General features: G+C 39.2%; 2 protein-coding genes across 3 annotated transcripts; both read left to right on the top strand.

Moving 5' to 3' along the window:
• Nucleotides 1–265: 265 nt before the first annotated feature.
• zgc:154075 (uncharacterized protein LOC556929 homolog) lies at nt 266–6,008 on the top strand. Its single transcript, XM_041056206.1, has 14 exons — nt 266–399; nt 673–781; nt 1,250–1,334; nt 1,428–1,501; nt 1,664–1,723; nt 2,055–2,162; nt 2,494–2,550; nt 2,780–2,910; nt 3,201–3,255; nt 3,558–3,650; nt 3,761–3,895; nt 4,558–4,659; nt 5,056–5,217; nt 5,545–6,008. The coding sequence occupies exons 1-14, from the start codon at nt 386–388 to the stop codon at nt 5,668–5,670; spliced, it is 1,311 nt and encodes a 436-aa protein (XP_040912140.1). The 5' UTR covers nt 266–385; the 3' UTR covers nt 5,671–6,008.
• Nucleotides 6,009–18,995: 12,987 nt separating this feature from the next.
• Nucleotides 18,996–27,949, top strand: LOC121200232 (ERBB receptor feedback inhibitor 1). Of its 2 annotated transcripts, XM_041065395.1 has the most exons (4): nt 18,996–19,172; nt 23,524–23,684; nt 24,475–24,554; nt 25,605–27,949. In XM_041065395.1, exons 2-4 carry the CDS (start codon nt 23,638–23,640, stop codon nt 26,609–26,611), a joined length of 1,134 nt encoding a protein of 377 aa, XP_040921329.1. In that variant the 5' UTR covers nt 18,996–19,172; nt 23,524–23,637; the 3' UTR covers nt 26,612–27,949. The 2 variants fall into 2 exon arrangements, with proteins under 2 accessions (XP_040921329.1, XP_040921337.1); XM_041065403.1 differs by lacking the exons at nt 18,996–19,172; nt 23,524–23,684 and adding an exon at nt 24,074–24,337 and having other exon boundaries at nt 24,379–24,554.
• Nucleotides 27,950–27,969: the final 20 nt, after the last annotated feature.

Raw genomic sequence — 27,969 nt, 5'->3', positions numbered from 1 at the left:
ATGTAATTATCACTCCACTGTATCTGGGGGGGTCATTTGAGGAGTTTGTACATTACATTTTATAACTCCGTTATGGTTGTATTTGGTTATGTTCTTTTTTTTTTTCAACAAAGGTCCATATTAGGGTGCATTTCCCTCTCATCTTACAGTAATGTGATTCTCAGACTGAGACCTATCAGTTACCAAGGTGCGGTGAATGCGGCAGGTGTTCCTCCTGCACACTGTAGGGGGCGGTAGGAAGCTCTCGGACTGCTTCGGGTTTGACTTTAATGCTCGAAGAAGTGAACCACTGACTGTGCTGTTGTAGTCATTCGCTTTTGGTTGTTGTCGTGTTCAGAGTAAACTGGACCAACGCTGAAGACAGACGGAAGGTTTTGACAGCCGTATGGGACAAAACAGGTACTGAGCCAAACAGCCATGCAATAAACCGAGACAGATATTATTTAACAGAAACACTGTTTTAACACATTTTAGCGGGCTAGCTGCTCTCATATATGTTAGGGTCTTCAGCCATTTGGATGGATAAAAACTGTAAAGCCCACCTTCAAATGGTGGCAGAGCAGAGATGGAGATGTAGTAATAACCCAGATCACAAGAAATGTGATATCCCTGACAGGGACCGTCGAGGTGATCATCATTGTGTGAGGTCTCTCTGTAAGCTTTGTGTTAAAGTTCACAGGGAACCAGAATGACTTCACCTGTCCGTGTCATCGTGGTGGGTGCTGGATGTCGAGGGGAGATCTACTCCAAGTATGCATCCATCCACCCTGAACGCATGAAGGTCAGGAGAAAAGACTCTGCAGCCCTGTGTTATAGACAAAATGAGGCAATTCAGTGGACAGAAGGTTTTTTTGGGGGGGGGGGGGGGGGTTCTTAATTGACAGTGCTGACAAAGCCATATCTGACACCTGAAAATCTCTGTGAGCCAAGGAGGAGATCATTGACAAGCTACCCATGAAAGAAACAGAAAGGTTTATGAGTTTTCTGTAACAATATAGTTTGAAAAAGTGCAGTGAATTAAATACTTAAACTGCTGTGATTTTGCTTTCATGGGCCATAATGTTCATTCTTTAAAAACGTTTTTAATACCGCACACTTTTACTGGTAACAGTGTTTTCCCTGTTGTATTGCTGCTTTAGTAAATTTAGTAAATTATCTGAACATTTTTTTCCACCACTCCCAGGTATTAAGTCGTAATGTTGTAACAGAGTTATGTCCCACATTGTTTACTCTTATTTCACCATTACAGGTTGTTGCAGTTGCTGATCCAAGGAAATTTGCTCGCACTAAACTTCAACAGCAACACAAAATAGTGGATGAAAACACATTTGACAGTGAGCATCCCAAGAAAAAAAAAAGAAGCATTTTATTGTTTAACATCATTTGTCTCTTGCTAAATTATTGAATGCTCTTTATTTTCAAACTAGACTGGCAGAGTATAGTTGAAAGAGAGAAGTTTGCAGATGCTGTGCTAATTTGTACTCCAGACCACCTTCATAAGGTAAACATCCAATGTACATGTATATTATTATTATATTAGCATATAACACTCAGATGTATCTATTCAAATTTATTATTAAATTGTTCTGAAAATTATCTGTTTGGAAACTTTTGTTATTGTTTCTTGGCTAATCATCTATTAAACTAGCTTTGTCTTTTTCAGGAACCTGCTGTGGCCTTTGCAAAGAAGGGCTACCATATTCTGCTGGAGAAGCCAATGGCTGTGAGTGTTTTGTTAATGAGATTAAACATGAACCATCTTAACAGAGAGCAGAACTTTAACTTTGAAATGGGTGTTTGCATGTTAGTTTGTAATTCTGTATTTTGATTAAAAGCGACCCTTTTAGAAAAAAAAACATTTTTCACCACATTCGAATGTAATTTAATTCATATGGCATTGGATTTCTTCTAAGCACATTACCACATTGAGAAAAGATATAATTTCATCCTTATTTGTAAATACTAAAACTCCCCTCTGACTTTTTCCTCCCTGTGATTGCATTTGTGTGACACTCTTGTCCTCCTTGCACATTATTGCCTGCATGTGACTGTAGACGACTGCCGAAGACTGCAAGGCTGTTGTGGAGGCTTGCACTAAGAGTGGTGTGATACTGTCAGTGGGTCATGTCCTCCGATATGATCCCGTCATCCACAAGATAAAGGTGAACACTTTTCTGTCACACACTGTTCATCAAAATACATGACAGTTTTCTTCGCTAGGCATAAATCACGGCTTTTGGTTTAAAGATGTACATTTGGGTGCCTGATTCAAGTTAACAACACACTCAGAGCATGTGTAGTACCAAGAATTACCTTAAGTGAAAATTCTAAATTGTCTTTAATTGTGTCAAATCAATCAACATGGTTAATGGTTTAGAAATAGCAGGGTTAGAAAATCTGACAGCCGCAAACCTGTGAATTGAATTCTAATAAAGTTTGTTTTGGTAAGATTGATGTTTTGGTTGGAAATTAAATTAAGCAATCTTTTTCTAGGAGCTGATAAATGCTGGAGTTATAGGTGATGTGATTCATATTCAGCACTTTGAGCCGGTAAGAATGCAAACAGAATAAAAGTATTTGTGTATTGTAAATCTTCAAGGCTCCTTATCAACCTCATTCATTTAACAGTAATATATAAAGAACTTCATAAACTCAAGAGCCTGATGTTCCAATCAAATATAAATTCTCTTAAATTTTGTAGAGAATATTTACCCATGAAATTAATGCAATGTTACATTTATACAATATGTTTAAAAGCAGCATCAATCTCTTCTTCTAGGTTGGGTTTTATCACTTTGCTCACTCATTTGTTCGAGGAAGCTGGAGGAACGAAGCTGAGAGCTCTTTCGTTCTTTTGGCCAAATCGTGTCATGACATTGACCTAATATACGACTGGGTTGGAGCACGGAGGTAAACCATCAGACAGCGGACAATGATCAACTCAGATCTTGTGTAGGGTTTGGAAATAATATGCAGTCAACACCAAAACATGAATAAGTTAGCTGGTCAGCTGGATGATATCAAGTGAACCAGTCTGTCTGATGTCTCTATCCAGATGATGCTAGTAGGAACTACACCCACTGGCCTTGTGGTTTTGTTGTGCCTCAGTATCTGTGTTTGTAGGTGAAAGGAGGTTGTTTTCTGTGAGTTTAATCTGTTTTTCCCAAGATTAATCATTAACAGCAACTTGTACTTTGCAGGTGTGTGAAAGTATCATCATTTGGATCTGTCAGCCACTTCAGGAAAGACAACAAGGTATGTGGTCTGGTCACTACACACACACAAACAAACACACAAACATAGGAAATTTGTTGCAGTTTCAGATATGAGCAAACAGTTTCCTGATTGTATTTTCTTATATATTTTTACAAATCCTTGCTGAAGATCTGTGAACGCTTTGTGGAACAACACATCACATCACTTGAATTCTTTTCAACAGTGCTGAGTGGTGTTTTTGTGTCATTAAGATGTATCCATGGTAGTTCTCTGTTCTACTGCCAAGAGAAATCTCTGTTCTGATCATGAATATTACATTTGATAGTTTATTTTTTTGTCAGCCACCAGGTGCTGCAGATCGCTGCCTGGATTGTCCAATAGAAAGAGACTGTCCATACTCGGCACGCAGAATCTACCTGGACAGAGTGAAGCAGGTTACCAATTCATCCCTCTGTTTACACCAAGTATCTACTATACTTAACCATCTCTGAACATAATACTTTACTTGTTATATATAATTTTAAATGTACTGTGTGTATGCTAGGGTCACACTGGCTGGCCTGTATCAGTCATATGTCCGAACTCATTGCCTGACATCGAGTCGGTGACTGAGGCTCTGAGGACTGGACCATATGGACGCTGTGTGTACGAGTGTGACAACGATGTCTGCAGTAACCAGGTTAGAAAACACTGCCTTTGTAACACATTCAAGATGGCACAACATAGTGTCCCTCTCTAACCCAATAAGTTTTGTTTTTTGCTCAAATACATCTCAGATCTCATCAGGAATGCATCAGTTTCCATGGTGGTATCAAACATAAGTTCAATCTAACCTATAGTATCAGATAATTTCAGCTAATGTTCCCAGCCTGCTGCTAATACACAGAGCTGCGAGAGACCTGACATGTAAGAAATCAAAGTAAAATATATCAGACTATAAAATACTGCATGATTTTCAAATAAAACAGTATAGTCAGTTTTTTTAAAGCATCATCTCAGATCCTATCTAGAATATTATGTGGCATTACTGTATTTACTTTGCATTAAACCACAGGCTGTATTGCCCTGTTGCACTTGCTCACGCTCCCTTTTATTATTTACATTCTTTCCTGCTTTCAGAAGTTATTTGCTTATGTAATATTGGTCTTTTTTTCTCTCTCCAATAACTTAGAAAATTTCTCTCTTTCAAAGATAATTATTTAAATGGACAACTTATAATTTTCTTTCCTAAAAAAATACTGTATTTATGGCACGTAAGCTGACATTATGTTAGGTCATTATTTATGTTTAGAAGCATAACACTTTTTTTTCGCTTTTGTCTTGTCTGTTCTGTTTTCCCAGGTTGTTAACATGGAGTTTGAAGGGGGTCTGACAGCAGCCTTTTCCATGGTAGCCTTCACCGAGGAGATATGCAAGCGAAAAACGACCATCTGTGGCAGTAAGGTAGGACTGGAAGGAATGTGGATTGCACACAAGAAATGCTAATATTTAACATACAAGAAGTGCTGCAGAGAAAATAATATTTTTCCACTGGATTTTCGAACGTGGCTGCAGGGATTTGCTCCCTTTCAGCCTCAAGAGCATTTGTGAGGTCGGGCACAGATGTTGGGTTCTAAAGCTTGGTTTGCAGTTGTCGTTCTAATGCATCCCAAAGGCAACCAGTAGGGTTGAAGTCTGGGTTGAGGTCAGGGCTCAGGTCAGACACAGTTAAGCATCAGAATGCAGCCTTTAAGACCAGAAAAAAACGCAAATTATGCCACATATATCAAATGTATATATCTCTCTTTCTTTATATATATATATATATATATATATATACAGTGAAGTGTGTCTTCACAGGGGGAGCTGTCATATGATGGCCATGAGGTACGCGTGTTTGACTTTCTGACCCAGAGATCCACAAAGCACACAGCACACAGTAATACTCCCAGGCAGTTTGGCATGAGTGGGCACGGTGGAGCAGACTATCACCTTATTGATGCCTTTATTTCTGCTGTGGCGGTGAGTGCTTATACATACTATTTTTTTTTTTGGTTGATATATAATTTTCTCTAAAGCTTTTATTTTTCTTCTTGACCCACATCAGAATCATCTTCTTCTCTGGCTGTTGCAGAACATGAACAGCTTTGATTTGAAACGTTTACGGACGGCTGAGTCACACTCGTGGCTGTAGCTGTTTAGAATAAGGACAGATTGTGAATATTCACTGTATTTACATGTTTGTGCCTATAGGTGAGGCTGTGACACAGGATTTAAAGGATATTTAGGATTTGGAAACACTGACTGTGATGGTTGATAAGCTGTGTGTGTGTGTATTTGTCTGTGCAGAACAATGATCCATCCCTGACGCGATCGGGTCCTGAGGAGACACTGCTGAGCCATTTGCTGGTGTTTGAAGCTGAGCGTTCGCGACTGGAGGGCAGGGTGGTGTACTGTGACGTCAGCCAGAGCTAGATGGCTGAAAAACACTTTGCCATGAAAATTACGTCACCTTAAAAATCAAAAACTATGAATATATATGGACGATTGAAGACACAGTTAGACTTATAAACGAAAGGCCAAATCTTAATGTATTTCTGATGATTAATTTGTTTATATTGCTCAGGGATTTTAACTGTGTGTTTGAGTGACAGAGTGAATGAGTGAGCCTGGTAAGTTTTACAATTTTATAAGTACAGTGTAATGTAATGGTATGTAATGGTATTTTCTGAGTAACTAATGTTCATGTATTGTCATATAATTTCTACTAAAATGATGGAAATCTTTGTAATTTAAATTGTTTTTAAATCATTGTTTGCTCTTAATGTGCCTCTGAATGTCACCCATACACAATATGGCTTTTCCCACCTGTGTCAATGTGCAGAAGAGATTTCAGGATATTTATAATTCCTGAAGAGATTGATCTGTTGCTCTGAACATGCTTCATGAAATTCTCAGGACTCACAACATTAATTAACTAACATAAATTTATTGAAGGCATATGTGCCATTGACTGTGAACAACTGCACAGAGGTGTACAACATACAGCTCTACCAATTCTTTTAAATCCAAGTTAACCGTTACCTTAAGTAGGTTATTCTCTGTTTAATAACTGGTGCATTTAAGCCTTGCAGCATAAACATCCTCTAAAAAGCATATAGCACAATATCAACTCTCAAACTCATGGCTTTGTGTTGCTCTGTGATGTATGTGGTAGCTCATGGCAGCTCCAAACAGCAGCACCGAAAGCACCAGGTCAGTCTGTCGTCTTTTTCCTCTGAATCTGAGGGATAAACTAAAGTAAAGCTTTTCTCCATGCCTATAATAAACCTAATGAAATAAGCCAAAACAAGGATTTAAATATCGGAATATTAATAAAGAACCGGCTGTGGATTTGTGAAACTTTTTACTTTTGCTCATATAGACATAGAAGAGTTACATTTTAACAGATTCATAGGGATTTGTAACACAAAGTAATCTGATAAACTGAAAGACTTAAGTTAAAAGTCTAACAATTTGCCTTGTACAAATCTTTTTATGTATTTAATTTTGATTGTGTCCTTTGTACTCACCCTCTTTTTGACCAGTGTCAGGAGATCCTCTCCACTCATTGGCTTCTGTCCCTCCAAGAGGTTGATTAATCATTATACATACTGCTAACAGCCTGTGACTGATCATTCTATATCCTTGATCTTTGAGCTTCATGTTGGATAGCTCCGCAATTTTCAAGATAAAATTAAAACACTCACTTTGAAGGGAGCAGAGATCAGGTTGATAGATGGTGGTGTTATTCCCAGGAGCCGGCAAGCAATGTTACTGAGACTGTCCATGTCCTGGAGGTGAGAAAGTGCAGTTATATGCAGTAGTAATGGTGATTTTATCACATTGCAGGTTTCAACTGTTACATTTTAAATTCGTTTTCACAAATATATTGCTGCTAAGAGACCCTCCAGTGGCCTTTAAAATTTTGTAAATCTACACCAGAGAAGAGGTGGTGCGGGGGGATGCAAGTGACAGTTAAAAAACAAACAGAGGAGTCAGTGGAAGGGCCAAACATGAGACAGTAGCTGGATGAAGTCTCTTAATATGCCATAAACTCACTGCTCTGATTGTACTAGCTGTTGTGACAGAATCTCAACTCTCCACTGACATTTCATATCCACATACCCACTGACTTTGGTTTTTCTGGAAGTTAAGATAGGACTGCAGAGTAAGAAGCTCATTGACTCTGTCCTCCACCATACTCAGGTACTCTGTGACACTTTCATCCTTTTCTCCATCAGAGGAGGCCAACTGTTTGAAGATCTCCGAGCTGTCATAACTGACCTGAAGCAATGATTTGATACCTAGTAAAAAGAGTTGGAAAGTAATGAGCTCTTTTCTGTACTTGTCCATATTTATTAATGTGAAGTAAAGCTGGTGACATGTTCTCTACTTTTGTTTCATGGTCTATCAAGACAGCAGATGCAGTTGCTACTTAACACATGGCAGATTTACATGAATTAACACAAGCACTTACATCCTGCTTTTTCTTATGCTTATGTGCTTTTAACCTATGTGTTTTAAAATTAACAGATAAAAACACCATTGTTTATCATGTTTCTGTTGCCCCTATTCAAAAGCATGATCTTATGCAGAGGTGCCCTATGCTGTACCTGCTTTGAGCTGATCTAGGAGCTCTTCCTTGAACTGAACACGCTGTTGATAAACTGTGAGCTGTTGCTCAGCTGCTTCTTGTTTGATGGAAACTCTCATCTGAAGGTCCTGCTGCTGTTTGTGCTGCTGCTGCTCCTCAGCGCAAAAAATCTCCCTTTCTTTTTGAAGCTTTCAGTCCAGTACATAATAGTAGACAGTGCACAACCACAATCACATTTTATTTCCTTCTTTATCTGTCTTTCTATTTCTCTAACACACACACACATACAACCTGAGAGATCTGCCTTCGAAGGCTCTCTGCTTCTTTGTGCTGATAGTTGACCAAGTTCAGTAAGGTGTAGTTCTGCCGCTCCACTGAGGAAAATACATCACAACATATTTTGATTGCTGATTAAATACCCAACTTTCATTGCTTCTATCATGTTCAGTGCTCCACCAATTTTTTTCCATACTTTGTATGAAGTTCCTGACCAGTTTGTCCAGGTCGTTCTCAGCTGTGTCTCTGAGGATTTTTTTGATAGCATCCTCAAAATCTTCCAGTGTCCATTCCTTAGATCCTAGTTGCTTGCACTTCTCCACTATGGGGACAAATGGGGAAAAACACATACAAGGTCCTTACTTTATCCATCATGCCAAATGGACACCAGAGTTCTGTCATGTACAGCAAACCTTTTTATTTTCCTTATTCAATTCCTTCAAGACATTTATCAATTAATATGGAATACTGATTCAAAATGTTTAGATAAAGAAAATTCATAAACATGTGCCACCAAAGTTTAGGACTGAGATTACATTAACTTTGGGCCGTGCCGTAGTAATATTGTAATCAGCATCAATAATTAATGATATAATTCATAATTAGAATTATTTATCATTAAGTAAATATATATTTTTTTATCATTATTATATATCACTTCAGCCTCTAACCAGTGTTTAAAACTGTTGTGCTCTCAGAATAAATGACAAGTAACAATAGAAAAACCTCTCTTCTGTCCAAGCATCTGTCAGTGAAGTAACATATTTTCAACACAAGGTGTCACTAGTTTATTGGATTAGAAGTCAACACATTAGGATTAGAAGTAAACACTGGACTGAGGTGACAGTCTGAAACAGTCTGTAATTAGCACTAACAGACTGTGGAATATCACAGCTATAATGATGAAGCATATAATGACTGTGTGGAAGAAAGAAGCCAAATACTGTCCACAACTGGAGAAAGCAAGACACATTACCAAGAAGCTTTGTGCACTTGTGTATCTATCAGACTGCTGAAACTAAAAACTATGAAATAATATTTCAGTTTCCTTAAATGGCTGACATGGTGTGGTCCCAGGACAGTATGCGATTGTTCTAATGTGCAGTCTGGAGTGTATTTGTTCTCATTGTTATCCCGGAGTGGGGATTCAAAATAACGTGGTCTAGCCAGAACTCATTTTGTGTTCAAAGCATGAGCTTTATGGTCACCTTTTCTGTGGTCCATGTCTTGGTTGCTGTGCACAATAGCCTTTATGTCTTGGAAAGCCTCAAAGTTACAGGAATGGGAGATTTCTCGTTCCAGGATGCTTCTTTCTTTGATGTACTGAGCAATATCCTTAGCATTCTGGTCCGTCAGCATCCTCAGTTTTTCCTGGATTGTTGCACTAAGTGTGAGCCATAAATTTACAACACATTAAATGGTTATACTTAGTGAATGTGCTTCATGCTCATGAATCTAAGCTATGGAAAATTAGTAGTATATTAGTAAAAAGCAAGCAGACAAATGCAAGTGTGCCTCAAATGTATGAGTTTGGCAATGAGGTCCGATCTAAAGCACTTCTTTTTTGTTATCAAAGTACTTCATGTCTGCTATTAAATATTAAGGCATCTAAGTAGAGCTGACAAGCAGTCTCTGCCATTTTCTGTTAAAAAACTAAATGGGGGTACAACTGATATCTGTCCAAATTTATCTTTTTATTTAACTAATAGGTAAAAATATGAACATGTGGCCCAAACTAACAATTGCACAGAGTGGGTCACAAGAAATGCAGATATATTTAGTGCTGCAGAATAGTTTACCTGGCATTAAAGGCCTCAGTGCATTTAGTCATCAGGTTACAAATATCCTTGCGAATTGCATGAAGCTCCTGGATGAGATAACAGAGTTAACTGTCATTCTCAAAATATTACCCCTTTAGCACCCCTTCACTAGCCCTGCCAGAACAAGATATCTCTACCGTCAACATCCAACTCGTCTGGCACTATTCCCAATATTCCCTGGCTTTGTGGATAGTGTTTAATATTCTGTTGTAAAATAATTCTAAAACTTTCTGTGACTTCAAGAAGATGGATGGAAGTATCGTTCTGGTAGTTCTCTCTTAATACTACCCCAGTTTCTACATCCTGGTAGGATGTAGCAGCAGCAAAACACAAATTTAAGAATTGGCTGATGCTAACTGAATCTACCTTTTCCAATCGAGACTGAATGTGTAAGAACTGCTTCCTCTCCGTCTGCAGTATCTTCAGCTCCTCCCTTAACTGTCCATTTCTAGTCATCAGCTCATTGAAGCATTTGTGACCCTAGAATAGAAATGTACCTGGAGTCAGAATAACAAAAAAATAAAACCAACAACAACAAATAAACGAAGAAAATAAACAGAACCATTACAAAAATATGAAGTAAGTGGAAATCCAATTTCAGTCAACAGGAAAGTGGATTCTCTGTGTAACACTAACCCTGTGCAGTTTGTTTTCTATTAAGCGTGTGGTTTTTAGCCATTTGCTGTTATCAGATTTCCAACTATGGTGTGTAGTTCCCCCTCCAGTCCTCTGTCCTGCCAACTTCCTCTCCCATTTCAAAATCTGAAAACCAAGCCAACAAGCAGGATCAACTGAATTCACTCTACAGCACTCTGTCCATAGGAAAACACTCTTTACCTGATCTTTCAAAGATGCCACTTTGCCTTTTTCTGCCCTCAGTCTCTCATCTATTTTGTCTCCATAGGCCAACATGGCAGTAAGGTCCTGAACAACACTAGCATCGTTCCAACAAGTCTGAGAGACTCCAAGGTTGCCTAAAAGTTTTTCACGTTCATCCTGGAGCCTCTGGATCTCTCGCCTGATGGCACAAGACACAAACACAAATGAAGTTTGGACAACACATGTAAAACTTACGGAGGATATAACAAGTTATGCTTCAGGCAAACATGAAAACAGAGAGCAGATGTCTTTAAAAGCAACACAGGTCTCATTAATGTGAGAATGAATTGTTTTAACTACATACTCTTTCTACTTTACAAGGCATCCTAAACTGACGTAGTTTGCTTAAAGAGATTCTTCCATCCTAGGCTTCAGTCTGGCTCATAACCTTTGTACATGCCTTGCTTTCCTCACTCTATTTCACCTCCTGACAACTAGTTTTATGCACAAATGGCTGTAGTTCTGATCAATGGTACACAGAAATTTTAAGATTTCCATCAGCATTTTTAATGTCATTATGCTCTCGAATACGTTAATGTTAATAACTATGGCCATTTAATTAAATGTATTAAATCTCTTCAGTTTCATATTTAAGACATATAGAATGGACTCAAAACATTGGAAAGTGTCTCTGGAACTGTCAAGAAATGGTAAATGAAGGAGGCCTCTTACTTGTCTCTGTAGATGAGGACTTGGGTTTTCTCAGTATATGCCCGCTTGGCCGCCTCTGCCCTTCGATACTGGAGCTGCAGTTTGTTCAAGTCTGTTTCAACTGCATTAAAGAGATATGCTGTAGCTATGTCCCATTTCTTAACTTCTGTTTACTCTCTTATAAAGTTGATTTGAGACATAGAATTATAGTGAATCAAAAAGTCATTGCATCTGAAACATAGCCCTTAAGTACCATGCTTGTCACACAGAAATGCTGCTACCTGTGTTACTGCTTCAGACTGGGATTGAATGCTTTCTGTGTTGAGTCTGTGTAATGTAGAAATTAAGAAATAAACATCACATGATGTGAAGCTGTATGAAAACCAGCACCACTTACAAAAATCGCCAAGGAGTTGAGTCATGTTAAACTTTGGTCCGTCTTGAGTCTGAAGGATAAAATAAAGTTAAACCTGTATTAGACTGATGACATATACATGGTGACAACACAAAGCAAAACATATAACTCCCTTAGCTGGGCTAAACTATAACGTTAGCCAAACATTGGTTGTTATTCCTCGGCAAATAAGGCTGAATTAGCCAGAATAATCTACTTCCTTTATAGTAGACTACCACTGAGGTTAAAATAATTTAACGCTAAGCCACTGTAAACAGTGCTTAACTGTCGTTAGCTATATGCTAGGACAGCTACTTAACACTGACGTTAACGTTAGCGAAATTCAGCTAGTTAGATAACTAATTGAATTAATATTAAGTTTATCAGCCTGCTTAATTAGTTTCGGTTCTTTGGCGTTAAGGTTAAACCCACTCGCTAAAATTAAAACAGGTCAACCAGAGTATGAAAACGCCTAACTCACTATGTATGTTGGGTAAATCAGTTTGCAGAATTAAGTTATGTGAGAATTTAACTAACGATAGCAACAAAGGTACAACCGTTAACTGTTCTTTTGAAGCTAGCTAACAACATCAGAAACCTAAGAGGGCAAAAATGGCGTTAGCAGTTAGTCACATAATTAGGCACACAAGTGAATTAAATAAACCACCACCACCAAACATGACTTAGAATTTTGTAGTAATTTAGTAATCTACCATAAGACTGTATCACAAATAATATGGTGCCAATTTAGCAGAAATTGGCGCAGGCCTTTACAGCAGATAAAAGTCTCAGCAACTCACTTGACCTTAACCTCCCAGCTGATGGTGCTTGACTGGCCTTGCTAAACTTGGCTTCCTGTTATCTCAAAGTAATGAAAATCTATTTGAATCTGAACATGCTGAGGCTAATGATGCCTGCATTTAATTTACCAGAACCTAATGCTCATTGTTGTTGTTTTTTTTGTTTTTTTTAATACAACCATCCGTTTTATTGTAATTAAATTTAAACTAGTGAGTAAAGCCAAACAGGTTATTTCTGTGCATACACAGTGTACTAAATAGAGCATGACTCACATTGCCTTACACAAGGTAAAACAGCTCAGCTACAATTTTATCAGGCAATCACATTCCATTATGGAGGGAGGTGTCCTCTAATTACCCTCCGAACACAATAATGTCAACAGCAGTACTCCATTCCTGGACCTTGCAACACATCTAGGATGACTAATTCTGGAGTATCTCCCACAGTCCATGCTCCCAGATGGATCACATTGTGTTGATGGTTGGACTAACACAGTTATAAGAACACTGAGGCCAAAAGGGTGTGTAGAGAAAACTGAAGAAATGACGAAATGATTGAATCACAGAAAAACATTTTTGTGCCAGGATGGGATTACAGCAGTGGTGTGAATAGGCACTCCTTTGGGCAATGTTTCCTTTTCCATTTGAGGTAATCTGCTTACTAATTTATAATGTTAACCTCAGTCTACATTTTTTATTTTTCAGAATAACAAAGATCAACCTGAAGGAGTTCTCTTAGCCTGTCTTTATGAAGATGTTTGGCCCTCACAAGAACAGGTCTCTCTCTCTCTTTCTCTCTCTCTCTCTCTCTCTCTCTCTCTCTCTCTCTCTCTCTCTCTCTCTCTCTCTCACACACACACACACACACACGCACACATAAAAAATGCCAGATAGACTGGCGACGTGCTCCAGGAGAAGTTTGCAAACTGAGTCAGCAGCTGTATTTTTGAATGACTCAACCAGTCCACCACAGAGCCCTTTCGTTTCTCAGAGCCCTGCCCTCAACCCTCCCTCACACACAGGCATGAACGGCCTACATTTACCCAAGGCCTTACCTCACCACAGCATCACTTACTCCAGCTTTACTTGGATACGTCTGAAATTGCCAATAGCAATACAGAAATATTTTCCAAGCAATTCAACTCAGTGGTCGGTATTGTTAGAAAGGTTATCTAAAGACATATTTCATGTTTTATTTTTTCATTGGATTCTGTTTTTTTTTCTCTGTCTTTTGTTTCCCTTTTTTGCTTGAAGCTCAGTTTTTTTTCCCCATAATGACTGGTGACATGCTGTGGCGAGTGATGTGGTGAATTTTCTGCAGAGCTAATAATCCAATGATCCTCCGAGTCATTTACAGCATGAATCAGTCATGTTGCCAGTAAGAGACTCCCACGTCTGCTTTGACTTTTCACAGAGTCTCCTGTTTTCATCCAGTAATATCTACTGGAGGGCTGTTATAATGTCATACTGAGTATTTCCTACTTACAACACTGGCATCTGTGAACAAGGAAGTGGAGGAGGAAAGCAAGGAGGGGAGCAGTAAACTGTAAAACTCGGTGCAGTCTATCTGTGACTCAACAGGAAGTGATGGAGTTGAAGTAAGTAAGGTGAGAGAAGGAAAGGGAGGAGGGTGGGAGTGAGAGATAGAGTGAGGAATAAAGACAGAATGACTTTGTCATGCCTCAGGACTCTGAGCTATGTTGTGTGGAGAGACAGAATAAGAGAGAAGCTATCGTAGTTTTCTGAGGAAATCGGTGAACCGTGAAAATACAGCTGGCCTCATCATCCCCACCCCATCACCCCCACGACTCAGCAGAATAGAGTCATGACGTGCACACACACACATAAATAAATAACTTGTAATAATAAGCAGTTGAACAACTATATTACCAAACTTGACTATTTCCTGTTGTCCTCCTGAAAGGTCACCCTGTGTGTCATTTGGTGATTCAAGTCGACTTTGACCCCAGAACAAGTTGTGATCTCTGTGAAAACAAGCAAATATTGACAGTGTCATCCTGTCACATCCATTTACCCGAAATGAAAAACACTCTGTATGTTTGTCCTGAACTTGTTCTGGTGCCACGAAATAATATTTTCTTCTCTGACAAAGAAGAAAGGTATCGTTGCTCCGTTAGAATGAAATAAGATTTTAAATAAAGTCAAATCCATTGGCAATATATGGTTTCTCTAAAAAGTGCAAAGCCTCTTTTCTCCCTCCTTTACCCTCCCTCATTTCAACTGAAATTCTTAATGAACTGGAGATCAACTTCACAGCACTGCGGAAGGCATCCTGCTGGGCCTGCAGACCCGCTGCCCACACAGAGGCCTGAAACCACGGGTAGGGAAGCTGCCCAGGCCTCCAGTGCTGCATCCTGGGCAAAGAATTGCTCTTTTTATGCTTTCGTCTCTGCCATTCATTGAAGCTGTCACCATGAAATTAGATGTCACAGAGTTTAAATCACTTCAATCTTTGCCACTTCCTCAGTCACTTTTTTGCCTGCTGAATCTGTTTTGTCTTTCTCCGTTGGTACCCTGGGAAAAAAGAAAACTCTTTTGCTTTCTTGTCATCTACAGGGATTACACCACCACACATAAAGCTATGTGTTTATACATGTGTTTGTATTTTGTGTTTTCCACTTCTAATCCATTCACTTGCTTGTAACTACATTTTATTCACAGAACAAATTAGTAGCAATGCTATTCATGCAGTTAAAAAAATCAGTTTTGCGTAAGAATAGATTTCACGGAAAGCATTTTCTTTCGGCCCTCAGTGCGGTTCCTGAGCTATCCACCAATCAAAGCTAGCAGAAACATCATTCTTCAGCCCATCCTCCTCTTCTTCCCGGTGGCTGTTGGTTCTTTGATAACTGAGCTGTCTCCTCACGGGATGAGGTCAAAGGCCGTGGTGCAAAGCCCACTCAGACATTTGAGGAGCCCGATTCCTGCCTGACGCCCCCAACATGTCAGACCCAACCACAAGTCCATTAAAATTGAAAAAGATTAAACGAAGGGTGTGTTTTTCAAATCGGACATAGCTCATTCTGAATGGATGGGACTGATTCAGAAGTTAATCATAACTTTTGTAAACCTCTTTATCCCGTATGCATAAAATAAGCTCGTAGAAATGTATAAAACATACCCTCTGTTTGGCAGAGTGTCTACGTTGAAATAAAATCGTCAAACATGACTGTTCCCTTTCAGGCTGAAGGAAGTGGTGGGTGGTAACACAGATACAAAAAAACAAATGGCAGTAAACTAGACCTGAGAATTTCCTAATAATTTCTCTCTGGTTTTTCACAATCAAAGCAACTTCATCCAGAGTTGGATGACGATGTTCCTTTTGTCTACCCCACGCTAGTTTACTCATCCATTCAAAAACTTTTGATTTAATGGATAGGAATTTTAATTTCTTGCACATGTAGCAGCTGTAACTAAGCCATTTAACCTAATTATCTATTTTAAATGTGTACATTCAATAAACATAACTGTGGTACAAAGATACAAGCCTTTTTATTTGTTAGAACCTCTAGCATTTATTCTCAGGAATGACAGCATTACGATTAAAAGGAATGTGAAACTCAAACATAAGACAGGTCGACCATGACTTTGAAAACAGCCACAGGCTTGTCTGTCTGCAGTCTGTAACAGCGCTCTAATTACTATTACATGTTTGTACACAGCTGGTTCCTCTATAAGAGAATTCCCCACGTCACCATGTCAGCAGATCAACCTACACAAATGTATTTACCATAGAACACGTATGTTAACACCTACTTACTTCATTTCCTATCCCAGCTTGAGACATTGTTAAATGAGTGGTGGGCAGACATTTATTTTCTGAGGTATTTCTCATTTCAGGGGTTATATCTGCTGTTCACAGCATTTTCTGGAGAGATATGATCTAGACAGATCTGCTCTACCTATCTGGCTTGATGTTTCAGGAATTATTTTTGCTGTTTATTTTCAACCCTTTCCTGCTTTAACCTTGATGTTTTGTCTCCAATTGAGCTCATAAAAAAAAAATCATAAAGAGGTCATTGATTTCGGCCCAGCTTTGATGGTCCATCTTTAATTTTGTAACAGCATGAGGGAGTTCCTTCAGAGCAATCCATCACATCTTTGAAAAAAGCACAAGGGCGGGGTGGGGGTGGGGGGGTTTACAGATGTGGGAGGTGGGCTTCTGGGCTTCTGACTGCACTGACAGCTGTGAGGGACGGAGGTCTCTCAGAGCAGGAAATGACTTGACCTCCCCTGTGGGAGACTGGCCCACCCCGACAACAACCCCCACAGCTCTGTGCATCCTGGGTCACCACAAGCACCCACAGAGGGCCGCAGATCAAGAGCAGAGCGGCAGGGACGAGAAAATCAGCTGGTCCAGGTGGCAAAAATTTGAAATTTTGGATGGCGCAATGTAAACGCTACATGACAAAACAGACCAACATGGCCAGACTAAGGCCTTTGAAGGGACTGTATGTATCAAGTTTCAAAATCAAGATATGAGCTACACCATTACTCTTTAAAGACAAAGCTTTACGTCACAACTGACAGCAGTTTTACCCGTTTATGTCACGCTGCATTACATGTGCTACCAATCACTTCATTGCACAACAGGAAGTTGATCAAACAGCTTATTTGCTGAAAAGCATGAGTATTCCTTTAAGCAAACAAGTTACGTCGGCCAGAGAGGGACAGTTGATGATTGCGGCAATACAAGCACATTACATGTGGCGTATTTATTTTGTGGGTTTTTAATTTACAGTGGGTACATAGGTTTAAGGCACTCCTTAATCCATATTTGGCCCTATATGGATTTTATTGGAGTATTACAACAGTGGAACAAGTGAATAATAGGAAAGAAGGTGGGGAGGTCACAGGGTCATTTGGCATCTCTTGTACACTTTTATGAGGTGGTTATTTTATTCAGCACTTTACAGTATTTAATGTGCCTATTTTGTCAGTGGATTTATGTGGATTGTTACCACAGTAAAACATTATTTGGCAGTCTGGAGGAAGGCTGTAGACTCAGTGTGGTCTGGACTCTGTGGTAAAAACAAGAATGGCCTGCGCTCACTTCTCTGTTATTTTCTGGTAAATGGCCTCCTGTATTGTCCCTCTGTCTCTCTCAGCGTGGGTGAAGACAAACACAGACAGTGAACTCCTATGTGACATGCAGGCTTCAAAACAAGTCCTCATCCACCACAAATAGGCTGCCAATCTTGTACTTGTTCCTCTCTATCAGCCCCATATTGTACTCACGCCAGAAGCCACCCACACTCTCTCCGACTCCCACACAGGTCAGACAAAAATTGTTTATTGTGTTATGAAGGGCAATTTCCCATACACTCATTTATTACACAGCTCAGATAAAAAATGATTCAAATTCTGATTCTGTTTCACTTTGCATAGGGGAAACATTGCTTGCAAAAACTGGAAATGTATCTTTCTGATTTATGAACATTAACATAAATTATCTTAGAACAGACATTTTGCGAGACTTTGAACCTTGAAGCAGTCACATGTGACATCCACAAATTTTCTCTCCCATTGGCACTGAGGACAAGCATTTTGTGGCTAATTACAGCCACGCCTGGGATGATTTCCTGTATGACTAAAGGCTTTTTTGACCCATAGATTGAACTGAAAATCCAGCAGGTGAATAACCTCTTCTCTGGTTTACAGTGACAGAGTTCAGATCCTTTAAAATCTCCACTACTAGTCATAGGCCTGTAGGTAAAAGTACAGAAATGGTCGCAGCAAATTATACTTAAGTATCAGCAGCTTTAATGTACAAACAGCATTTTAAAGTTGTGGTTGGTCAAAAAAAAACCCAAAAACCTGATTTGAACTCTTTGGTACTGTTTGGTAGTTTAACCAAGAACTATGCATCATATTTTATGAGAATATCATGTGTTTCATATGTACACTTTGTACACTGTAAAGTAATGTTTGAGACAATTTTGACAGTGGAAGGCGCTATATAAATAAAATTGAATTAAACTGAATTAAATCTGCAACGTAAACAGAGACAATATATGTCAGTCAAATGTGGTGGATTCAAATATACAACATTTCCCTCTGAAAATGGTGCTGGAATTAAGTGAGTAGAGTAAAATCAAATAGCAAATATTAACATTTAAGTACAAAAGCAAACTAAAAAAAAAATGTAGTTATTTATGGTTTAGGAGCCATAGCCCTTTTTTTTCCTATTGGTGTTTAATTTTTCCTCATGGTTTTTCTATTTTAGGCGGATTTTTTCCCTTTAAGGCGGTCTTGGGTGGAGTTACAGAGTCGTGCTCTTGGTGCTGGATGCGTTTATAAGGAGATGTGGAAAACCGCGTCACTCTGACAAAATGAGTTTCACCTCCCAGTGTTGTTGACAGAGGAGGGATGTTGCACATGGTTCAGTTTTGACCCGGGGACTCGTACTATTACAGACAGATACAGATTTTCTCACATTGGACGGGATTAGATCGCGTGATCCGGCTTTAAGCGAGGGAGAAGTAGTCTGCATTTTCATGGTAAGACCTCCATCCACTTACTTATGAAAATCACAATGTTCATCGATGGAAACTGGATTTTAAGTCTATTTAAACTGACCGCTCAGGAGCAGGGTTTTATGTGATGTGACCGGGAAAGTCCTCTTATTTCAAATCATTCTTTTAAAGCAACATTGGTTGATTTCCTCTCTCCAGAGAAACTTAAAGTTACATGTGAAAATAATCGGATGTTGCTAAAAAACACAGCACTTTGTTGTTTCTTTGAAAAGACCCTTTAGTTGAACTGTACGTAGATTTATACAGCTCAGCTGTGTGGGTCATTTGTCTGTGGGCAGCGGGAGAGATTGCTCTCTTCAACCGCTGCATGGCTCCCCGATGTCCGCCCAGTGAGTCCATCGAGGCGGGATGGTTTTGGCATTGCTCGGCCTGTCTCCGGTGGGCCGCTAGCGGGCGCTGTAGAGAGCCTCAGTCATGGGCTAAATACCTTAGTTTGTGTGTGGTGGTCAAAGTAAAAATAAATAGCATGAGTTCTAGGTATGATGATAATTATCTGTGTTTCTGTTTCTGTAAGTATGGAGTTATATCTACATGTAGTCTATTGACATTTTAACTAGTCTAAAGTTTAAATAAAATTCTATAAGGAAAATGAAAATGAACATTATGAAGTTAAATAGTTGCTTCACAAGATTATTGCATTCACATTAGATTTATAATGTATGTTATTTATTTATTTTTATTTACAGGCAGTCACATTTGAAAGCTGCACATGAACTTGCTAGAGGAAATGCACTTCTGTGTAGCTGTAAATAGTTCAGCCTATAAAGATTTAGCTTTTATTCTCCTTCAGGTTTTCTCTGTTCTCCCCTTTACAGAATTTTGTAATATTACAAAATTATTCATTAAAATTTGTGAATGACTGACTTTAGTGATTTAATTTGAAGCCTAACAGTCAAAATTACTGTCTGGAGCTGTGATTCATTAACTCACAAAATATAATATTTGCCATAGCCTCCATGGTAACTTCCACACCTGCTGGCTTTTTCCACCACCAACACCTACTGAATCAGCATCAATAATCAAATACGGCTCTTTTTAATCTGATTCATATGATTCATATCATAACAAACTGCATGACTGTCATTAAGTAAACTATAGTATAGTTCATGAATGAAATGAGTCGATCCCAGTGAGTAATCATTCACCTGCATCCGTCCCACAGTCAAGATGATTTAAGTCAAGATTCGAAGAGTCAGATTCAAAGTAACGTCAAGCAAGGTGTTGTGAAATGTAGCGTGCCATAATGATGAGGCTGGATCGTGTACAGTAGGAAATAATAATTATAACAGTGTAAAAATAAGAACTAAAATTGTTATTATTATTATTATTATTATTACGCTAAAGTGTATATTGGTCTGATATGTGGCATATACTGGCCAGGTGGGCTGTGCAATTTTCCCAGCGTATAGAAAAGTGGATGAAAAGATTGAATTCCCTCATACTGTCATCTCTTAGTTTATTAGAGACACAATATTTTGGTCGTGGATCGAGAACATAAAAATGTAAAATGTACTAATGTCACAGTTTCAAAGCAAACGACAGTAACATCTTGTACATGCTCAAAAGATTAAGATTCAGTGTTTTTGCAAATGATAAAGAGAAATATAACTGCATTTTGTTTTTTCGTCAGATATCTTGGTCATACCACAAACTGCATTTTTTTTTTACTCAAATGCCTCAAGGTTGGATCTCGGCACTTGTGTCCCATTGTGCTGTATTGCATCGAATTCTCATTATCTGGTGAAGTGAATGGTTTGGCAGCTCGGGCCTCACACAAATGTCCCATCAAAAGCCAATACATGTAGACTATACCCTGTGTCTGCAACAGGTCTGGTTTGTTAGTAACCTTAAAGGTTTGTTAAACCCCAGTCACACATTTATATATCTATTCTTTAAGGAAACCATTCACACTATTTTGATTATTTTTGTAATAGAAACTTTTATCTAGGCTGCAAATACTAATCTTGAAAACTGTGTTTTAAGTCATAATAAAATAACATAATATTTCAATTCACTTTTAGTACTATGGCCTACTAATGTTGTGGTGGAAATATTTACATCAAAGGCACTTGGTAAGATTTCTGTAGGCTGTGAGTGTTACTTCGCCACTAGAGTTTACAGCAAGTAATAATTAGGTGATATAAATCGCATACTTTATGCCAGCATCACAATAAAATAATATGTAAAAGTCCAGTCAGTGAATGGCCTCTTGCCTGAGAAAAAAAAGTGTGGTGGGGACAGCCAAGGACAACATATCAAGGCTCCCTTATGAGATAAACAAACAGCTTTTTCCAGCCTCTGGGTTGTCCTTCCAGCAGTGCCAGTTCATGCAGTTCTCCTGCTGGGGGATTTGTGGCACAGGCTCATACCTTGGCCATGTCTGCTTGTCTCCATGGCATATCTTCAGTCCTAACCTCATGGGAGAGTTCACTTGGGTTTTCAGGCTAGTTTCGCTGCGCACCAAAGTGACACAAAGGCTCATTCATGCCCGAGAGTGGCTCCATTCATGGACGCTGAGTAATTGTCGGTAGAATTCATAATTGTTCAGCGTCTTCCATCTCCGAGGTTCACTGGCGGAAATGACGCCACAGTTGGTTGTTTTAAGGATTGCATAAATATTCAAATGGATACATGGGTCACTGTCGTGTTTGTAGTGGTTTTTTTGTTGAATTATACATGCTCTGCATTGTTCACTGCCCACATCGGCTGTAGACCTGTTGGTGACGTGAAACAAAGCAGGACTTTGAAGAATAAGATTGCAGTGTGATAGTAAAACAGAGACCTCGGGCGAGTGTGTGTGTGTGTGTGTGTATGTATGTAGGGGGTGGATTCTTAATTAGCAGTTTCTGAGCATTTTTTTCAGGAGAATTGCTGCATAGTTTAATTCTACAGACAGGAAAGGGAATATAGAGGATACAGTATCTTCAGTTTAGTGCTCACACTTTATTGTGAAATGCAGTTTTTTTTACTGTAGGTGATCAAGGCAGTAATTATCCATGTTGTATCTGCATTGTAAATATTGTTTTGAAAGCTAAAAGTGGCACATTTTCATGTGTGCACAATATTGTGGATAATTTACTGCCAGAATAAAAGTTACCCAGACGTATAACATTGATTACAGGGATTACATTGGCATCCCTACTGGAATCTGGAAGGTAATCAGGACTTAGCTCACTGACACAGGATAGAGTCCTGCTGACAAAGGGGCTTGGTTTTAAATCCCTTCAGTTGTCAGATGGTGTGTTTAACCTAAGCTCCCCCTTTGCCCTTCCACCTTGTGTTTTCACCTTTCACGTAGGTAGGAAGCAGCCATTGTATATGTACTTAAATATTAAAATGGTAAATATCTGATCCTCTTAAACACCTTAATAAAGATATTTCCTTTCCTTACAGTGTAAATGTCCTTTTTTCATAAGTGCTAAATGAATAAATTAATATATATTAGGACAACCGACTCTTAGTCAGACCAACGTTTCCTTTAAGAGTGTGTGTGTAAGTGCGGTGCTTTGGTGTGCCGTCTCAGTGGTGGAGTTTGTCATTCAGCATCATAGGAATGCTGCACAATTAGTCCCTGTTATAAGGGCGGATACAGCAGGGTTTCATGGTCACATGGAGGAAGGAGGGTGAGGAGTGGTGCTGGCCTCCCACATCTGACCCAGAGGTTGCGCAATAGCCTGCTCATCAGACAAATGGCTTTAAGCTGGAACCACAAAGAGATACACATGGCAGCTGCCAGAGCAGACTGAAGTAATTTACTGGGCTTTTGTTGTGACTGTTGTTTCTTGGAGGCTCACCTACATCGGTGCAGTGTTTCAGGAATGTAAGTTATTTACTATGTTTAGCAAATAGTCAAGACAAACTAATAAAAGATGTAAAAAAATCACTTGCCTACTTCGCTCACAAAATGCTTTTTTAAACTTACTATAATATAATAATATAAATTATTAAATCTATAGATGATATATGCTTTTGTGTTTCGAGCTTCAAATTAATTGTTCTATAGTATCTGCCCTGACCTTTGACCTGCCTGGTAGGATGAGAGCATGCAGCTGGATGTGCTGGATGGGGTTGTGTTCCAGATGTACATGGTTTATGAGCATTTCACACTGATGAAGGTGTGACCAGAACAAATGGAAGGGGTGCTATAATTCAAAAGCCAAATGTGGAGGAGACGCTTTTTTTTTTTTTAGTTTTAAAAACTTAAAGAGCATAATTCTTACACACCTGGATTAATAAGGAGTGAATGTTCAGGTTTTCCTGTTGCTCAGGAAAAGATGAATCCCTCACCACTCCGTTTTCTGTTTCTCTCCCACAGCTCACCACTGGCTAGGATGAAGCCGTGATGGGTTTGATGGAGCTGACTTGTGCTGGAGCTTTACCAAACGGACCTTCATGATTTTTAAGAACACAGCTACCTTTTTGCTGTAGCATGGCCAAGAGGCAGACTAACTACTGGGAAGAGCATGACCTGAACAGGTACGCAAACGCCATTCTGGCACTGGCAAGAACAAAACGTTAACAAGAAACAATTATTAATATATATAACTATAACATCACGACTTTTACTTTCATCATATAGCATCAGGAGTATGATTCTGACTTGGCATTTTTTATTATTCTGATATTTTTCCATGTTTGATGTATAAAGAGAAAAAAAAAATTACTAATAAAAAATCAGCACCTCACACATATCCAAAAACAAATCTTCAAGATGTTATAAATGATGAAAACTTGCTTTCATTTAAATTTGCATTCACTTCAGATTACTCCCAGGGGTAATCCTCTAATTGTTTCCATATGTCTGTGATCAGAATTCATCATATCCTTTGATTTAAAACACACAATAGTCGTCCTCTATCCTTAGACTGTTGACATTGGATAAGGACAGAGAATAAAACCCCATCTAACTGGGAAAAAGGAGGGACCCCCTTTCAGAATGGACAGACATGCAACAAATGTTGTGTATGTTGGTAGAAAATACCAGTGATTGTAGCAGAAATATATAGCAAAATAATATGAAAGAAAATTACAATATTAGGTAAATAAGGAGCAAACTTACATGAAGATTCAGAGAAGACGTCCAGCAACTTGCAGTGGTGTTACATAATGTAAATACATAAAAATGAATGCAACATATATTCTGTTAAAGCATACGTCGTGCTTGTTATTTCACATATAATGACTTACTTGTGGCAGGTTATGTGCAGGAATGATTTACACACATGCACAGCTCTGTGTGGATTTCTCAACCTCTCTTGCTTTGCAGAGTGTGCTTTGGCCTGAGTGCTGACATGGAACACAACCTGACGGAGCTTCAACAACAGCAAACGGCCAAGGAATTTAACTGTGAGTCCTTTATGTATTAGTTTTACATATCATTTCTCCCCCCCCCCCCCCCCCCCCCCCCCCAGATTACAGATTGAAAACTATTTACAACCAGCATAGATGAATACGGCACAAATGACAACTTCAGTGTCAACTTCAGTTAATATTTCTTAGAAACATTATAATGGTAATTTTGTTTACTTTGTTTAATTAAGTAATTATTATTGATAATTGCAGGGGCTTTGAAAATGAATTACTGATGCAATAAACTTTAGACGGGGATGAGTTACATTAGAAATAAGCCATAAACCATAAAATAAGCCAATAAACAAAATTTAGAAAAGTATAAAGACAGTGATTATTTTTCACAGCATTTAACATTTTTGATTAATTTTCAAATTAAGTTAATTTATATAATTTTACTAATATAATAGATTTATATTCTTAAGTTCGTCTTTGCTTGAAGAATTAGAGCCTAAAAGCTGTTTGACTAATAAAAAAAACATGTAGCCAGGGTTTAGGTGACTTTTTGTCATCACGGGACTCAGCAGTGTATCAGAGAAGGAGGAGGCAAAGCTATCACTCCCTGGTCACCAACTGTTCCTGCAGTCTGGGGCACGTCGGATGTTTCCACAGAGAAGGTTATGGGAAGCTCTGTTAAGATTGTGGCCTGCCCCGCAGATAATAACGATTCCCGTGTTAATCAGGGTGTTGTGGCTGATGTTTGACGAAGAGGGTGATAGGTTAAGCGGTTGTTTTCAACATGTTTTTTACTCTTGTTTCCTGTAAGATACCTTCATCAAAACAGGAGGGTTTTTTTTTTCTGAGTAGAATGGGCAGCCTACTCCCCCTGGTATTTTTTCCCCTCCTACACCATCATGACACTCTAGAGTTTTTTCTCATTGCAAGTTGTTTTCCATGTTTCTTCCTCTGAGAGTTGTTTCCACCCTGACGGAAACAGCAGTGATAGCAAAACCTTGTATAAAAAAGCTGTGGTTTTTTGCTGTACAGTGAAATTTAGGGTGTCATGAGGACATTGGTTTAATACGTGATTCTTTTTCCCTTTCCCAGACAATATCTCCCTGCCCCAATCTCCATTCTACTCCGAGTCTTATCGCCTACCGTCTGACAACATACTGCGGCCCCATGAGGGAGACCAGGTGGTCCCCTCTTCTCAGAGACGGACAGTATTCGGGGGCCTCCAGAGAGAGACCAAACCCCTGCCGCCTCTGCCTGACCCTGAGGAGCTCATGGCGGATGAAGCAGCTGATAACGAGGTGGAGTTTTTCACCAGTGACAGACAGCGCCTTTTGCCCAAAAGCTGCCCCAAGGCCGTGTCCAGGGGCAGTAACAGAGACTGTGGCCAAGTAAATCAGGCCTACCAGGAGAGCTCATTGCGCGCAGGTGCTGCTGGGGTTGGCTCCATGGCTTTCTCCTGGCCAAGCAGAGAGGACAGACCAACAGGTAGAGGAGGTGGGTTTGTAGCCTATAACTGGGCACCTGCTCTCCACAGAGAAGACCATCAGCATGTGGCGTCAGCAGGTGGGGATCCTTTGTGTAGCAAACAGCCGGACGAACACCATTCCTCCAGATTTCGTTTTTCCCTCTCAGGCCCTGCTTTCCAGCCACTCAGCAGCACCGCAGCCTGCCCCTATGACAAGCCACAAATCCCTCCTCGTATCCCCATCCCTCCAAAACCTCCTGCTCTCTCGAAGACTGAGGAGGACAAGCCTCCCAAAATTCCTCCAAGGGTCCCTTTAGTCCCGCCCTGCCCACCACGTACCCCGAGCCCCAAAAGCCTTCCAATTTATATCAACGGTGTGATGCCTGCCACTCAGAGTTTTGCTGCTAACCCAAAATATGTGAGTAAGGCATTACAGAGACAGCACAGCGAAAGGTCGCCACCTGCAGCTCAGTTTTCTCCCTGCATTGTTCCTATTTTGAAGGATGGCAGACAGGCCAGTGCCACACACTACATCCTCCTGCCGCCGGGCCGACCGCCGTACACAGACAGACGAGAGAGACTCCTCAGTGAACCGGCGAGGATGGGAAATGCTGGCGTCTGGCAGAACAGATAGAAACACTCACTTATGTCACTACTTGATGACTACAGAACTGTGACTGGCATCGTGTGAAAACATCTTCATGCTACATTTGCATGTCTAATATCGTACTGGTGTTATTTTCAATGCCTGATGTATTCTAAGATCACTGATACCGGACCACACTGTGAGGTTTTTGTCTGTTTATAACTGAACATTTACCAGTCAGTATTTTAGCAACGCCTCCTCTAGTTCAACCCAGAAAACATCATAACATTCCAGTGTTTTCACTAATAGTAGAGAAATATTTTCCTTTGCTTTTAAATCTGACAGCCACACGCTCATATCACTACAAGAAACTGAGCTAATACTATATTTCTTAAAAGTGAGCAAATAATTACTGTATGCACAAGCTGGGCTTGTACATGTGTTTTTTTTATGACAATGCTGCTTTAAATCATGAGTGTAATGTATTGATAGATTTAATGTTCTGCAGAATCATTCTCACGTTAAGATAATTATCTATGTTAAATTTGACAGTGACCAATGTGGCCAATATTGGAATGACACAGGTTTTAAACCACAGTGATATGAAAGAGTTCACCTGACCAGACTCTTTCTTTATAAAGTTTCAAGAGAGTTTCCAAGTTTCCAAGATGTAAATGCACTTAACTTTTGTTAAGGAGTTTATTTCAAAGTTACACCGAGCTACATTCTACCTACAAAATACTCAACATTATCATTTCAGGTATTGATTTGTTCATTGTATTCTATTCTCATGTGCACAGCCTTTAATTTATTTAAAGGTACATTCTGTGATCTTAATGCAAACAGAAGAGTAGCCAGACCTCCAAAGTTCAGAACAGATGACTGAAACCTGCTCTTACATTGATTGACCTCTGATACGCATATGAAAAACACAAGCCAACATCTAAGTCATACATGTTTTCTGTTGCTGTTAAAGGTTTTACACCAGCTGTGTTTATATACAAGTATGTAAAACAGGCCTTTATTTTCGATCATGATGAGTTGATAAACACTAAATATGAATAATTAAGGCAAGCTGTTCCATAATGTATGTGAATTTAGCTCAAATACTGCAAATGTGGTAAAAAAATGTACAGGTTGGACCTTTAATGATTCCTTTTGTGTCTGTGTGTGAGCATGGAAATCATGTTACATTTACACTGTTGACGTGCAGACCCACATTCACAGCCTTTGTTACAACAATGGGTTGGAAGTTCTCATGAATGTTCTCTGTCAAATTTGACCTGAGAAAAGGCTGTTTGTAAGTTCAAGATGTTGTTGTGTCAAATCATTGAGAAATTGTGTTTTTAATCTATTTATAGAAATAAAAATAACTTATTCATTCTATGATTCAGTGTTCAGTGTTT

This window comes from Toxotes jaculatrix, chromosome 2, assembly GCF_017976425.1.
Source record: "Toxotes jaculatrix isolate fToxJac2 chromosome 2, fToxJac2.pri, whole genome shotgun sequence".
NCBI lineage: Eukaryota > Metazoa > Chordata > Actinopteri > Toxotidae > Toxotes > Toxotes jaculatrix.
The sequence above is the reverse complement of the archived record's forward strand: the minus strand, read 5'-3'. Positions and strand labels throughout refer to the sequence as shown.

Excerpts from the sequence above, each read along its gene's own strand:
- zgc:154075 (XM_041056206.1), top strand. Across the intron at positions 2,551-2,779 it reads ATATTCAGCACTTTGAGCCG|GTTGGGTTTTATCACTTTGC; the intron begins GTAAGAATGCAA and ends CTCTTCTTCTAG. Across the intron at positions 2,911-3,200 it reads GACTGGGTTGGAGCACGGAG|GTGTGTGAAAGTATCATCAT; the intron begins GTAAACCATCAG and ends TGTACTTTGCAG.
- LOC121200232 (XM_041065395.1), top strand. The coding sequence starts at position 23,638 with ATGGCCAAGAGGCAGACTAACTACTGGGAAGAGCATGACCTGAACAG. Across the intron at positions 23,685-24,474 it reads GAAGAGCATGACCTGAACAG|AGTGTGCTTTGGCCTGAGTG; the intron begins GTACGCAAACGC and ends CTTGCTTTGCAG. Across the intron at positions 24,555-25,604 it reads AACGGCCAAGGAATTTAACT|ACAATATCTCCCTGCCCCAA; the intron begins GTGAGTCCTTTA and ends TCCCTTTCCCAG.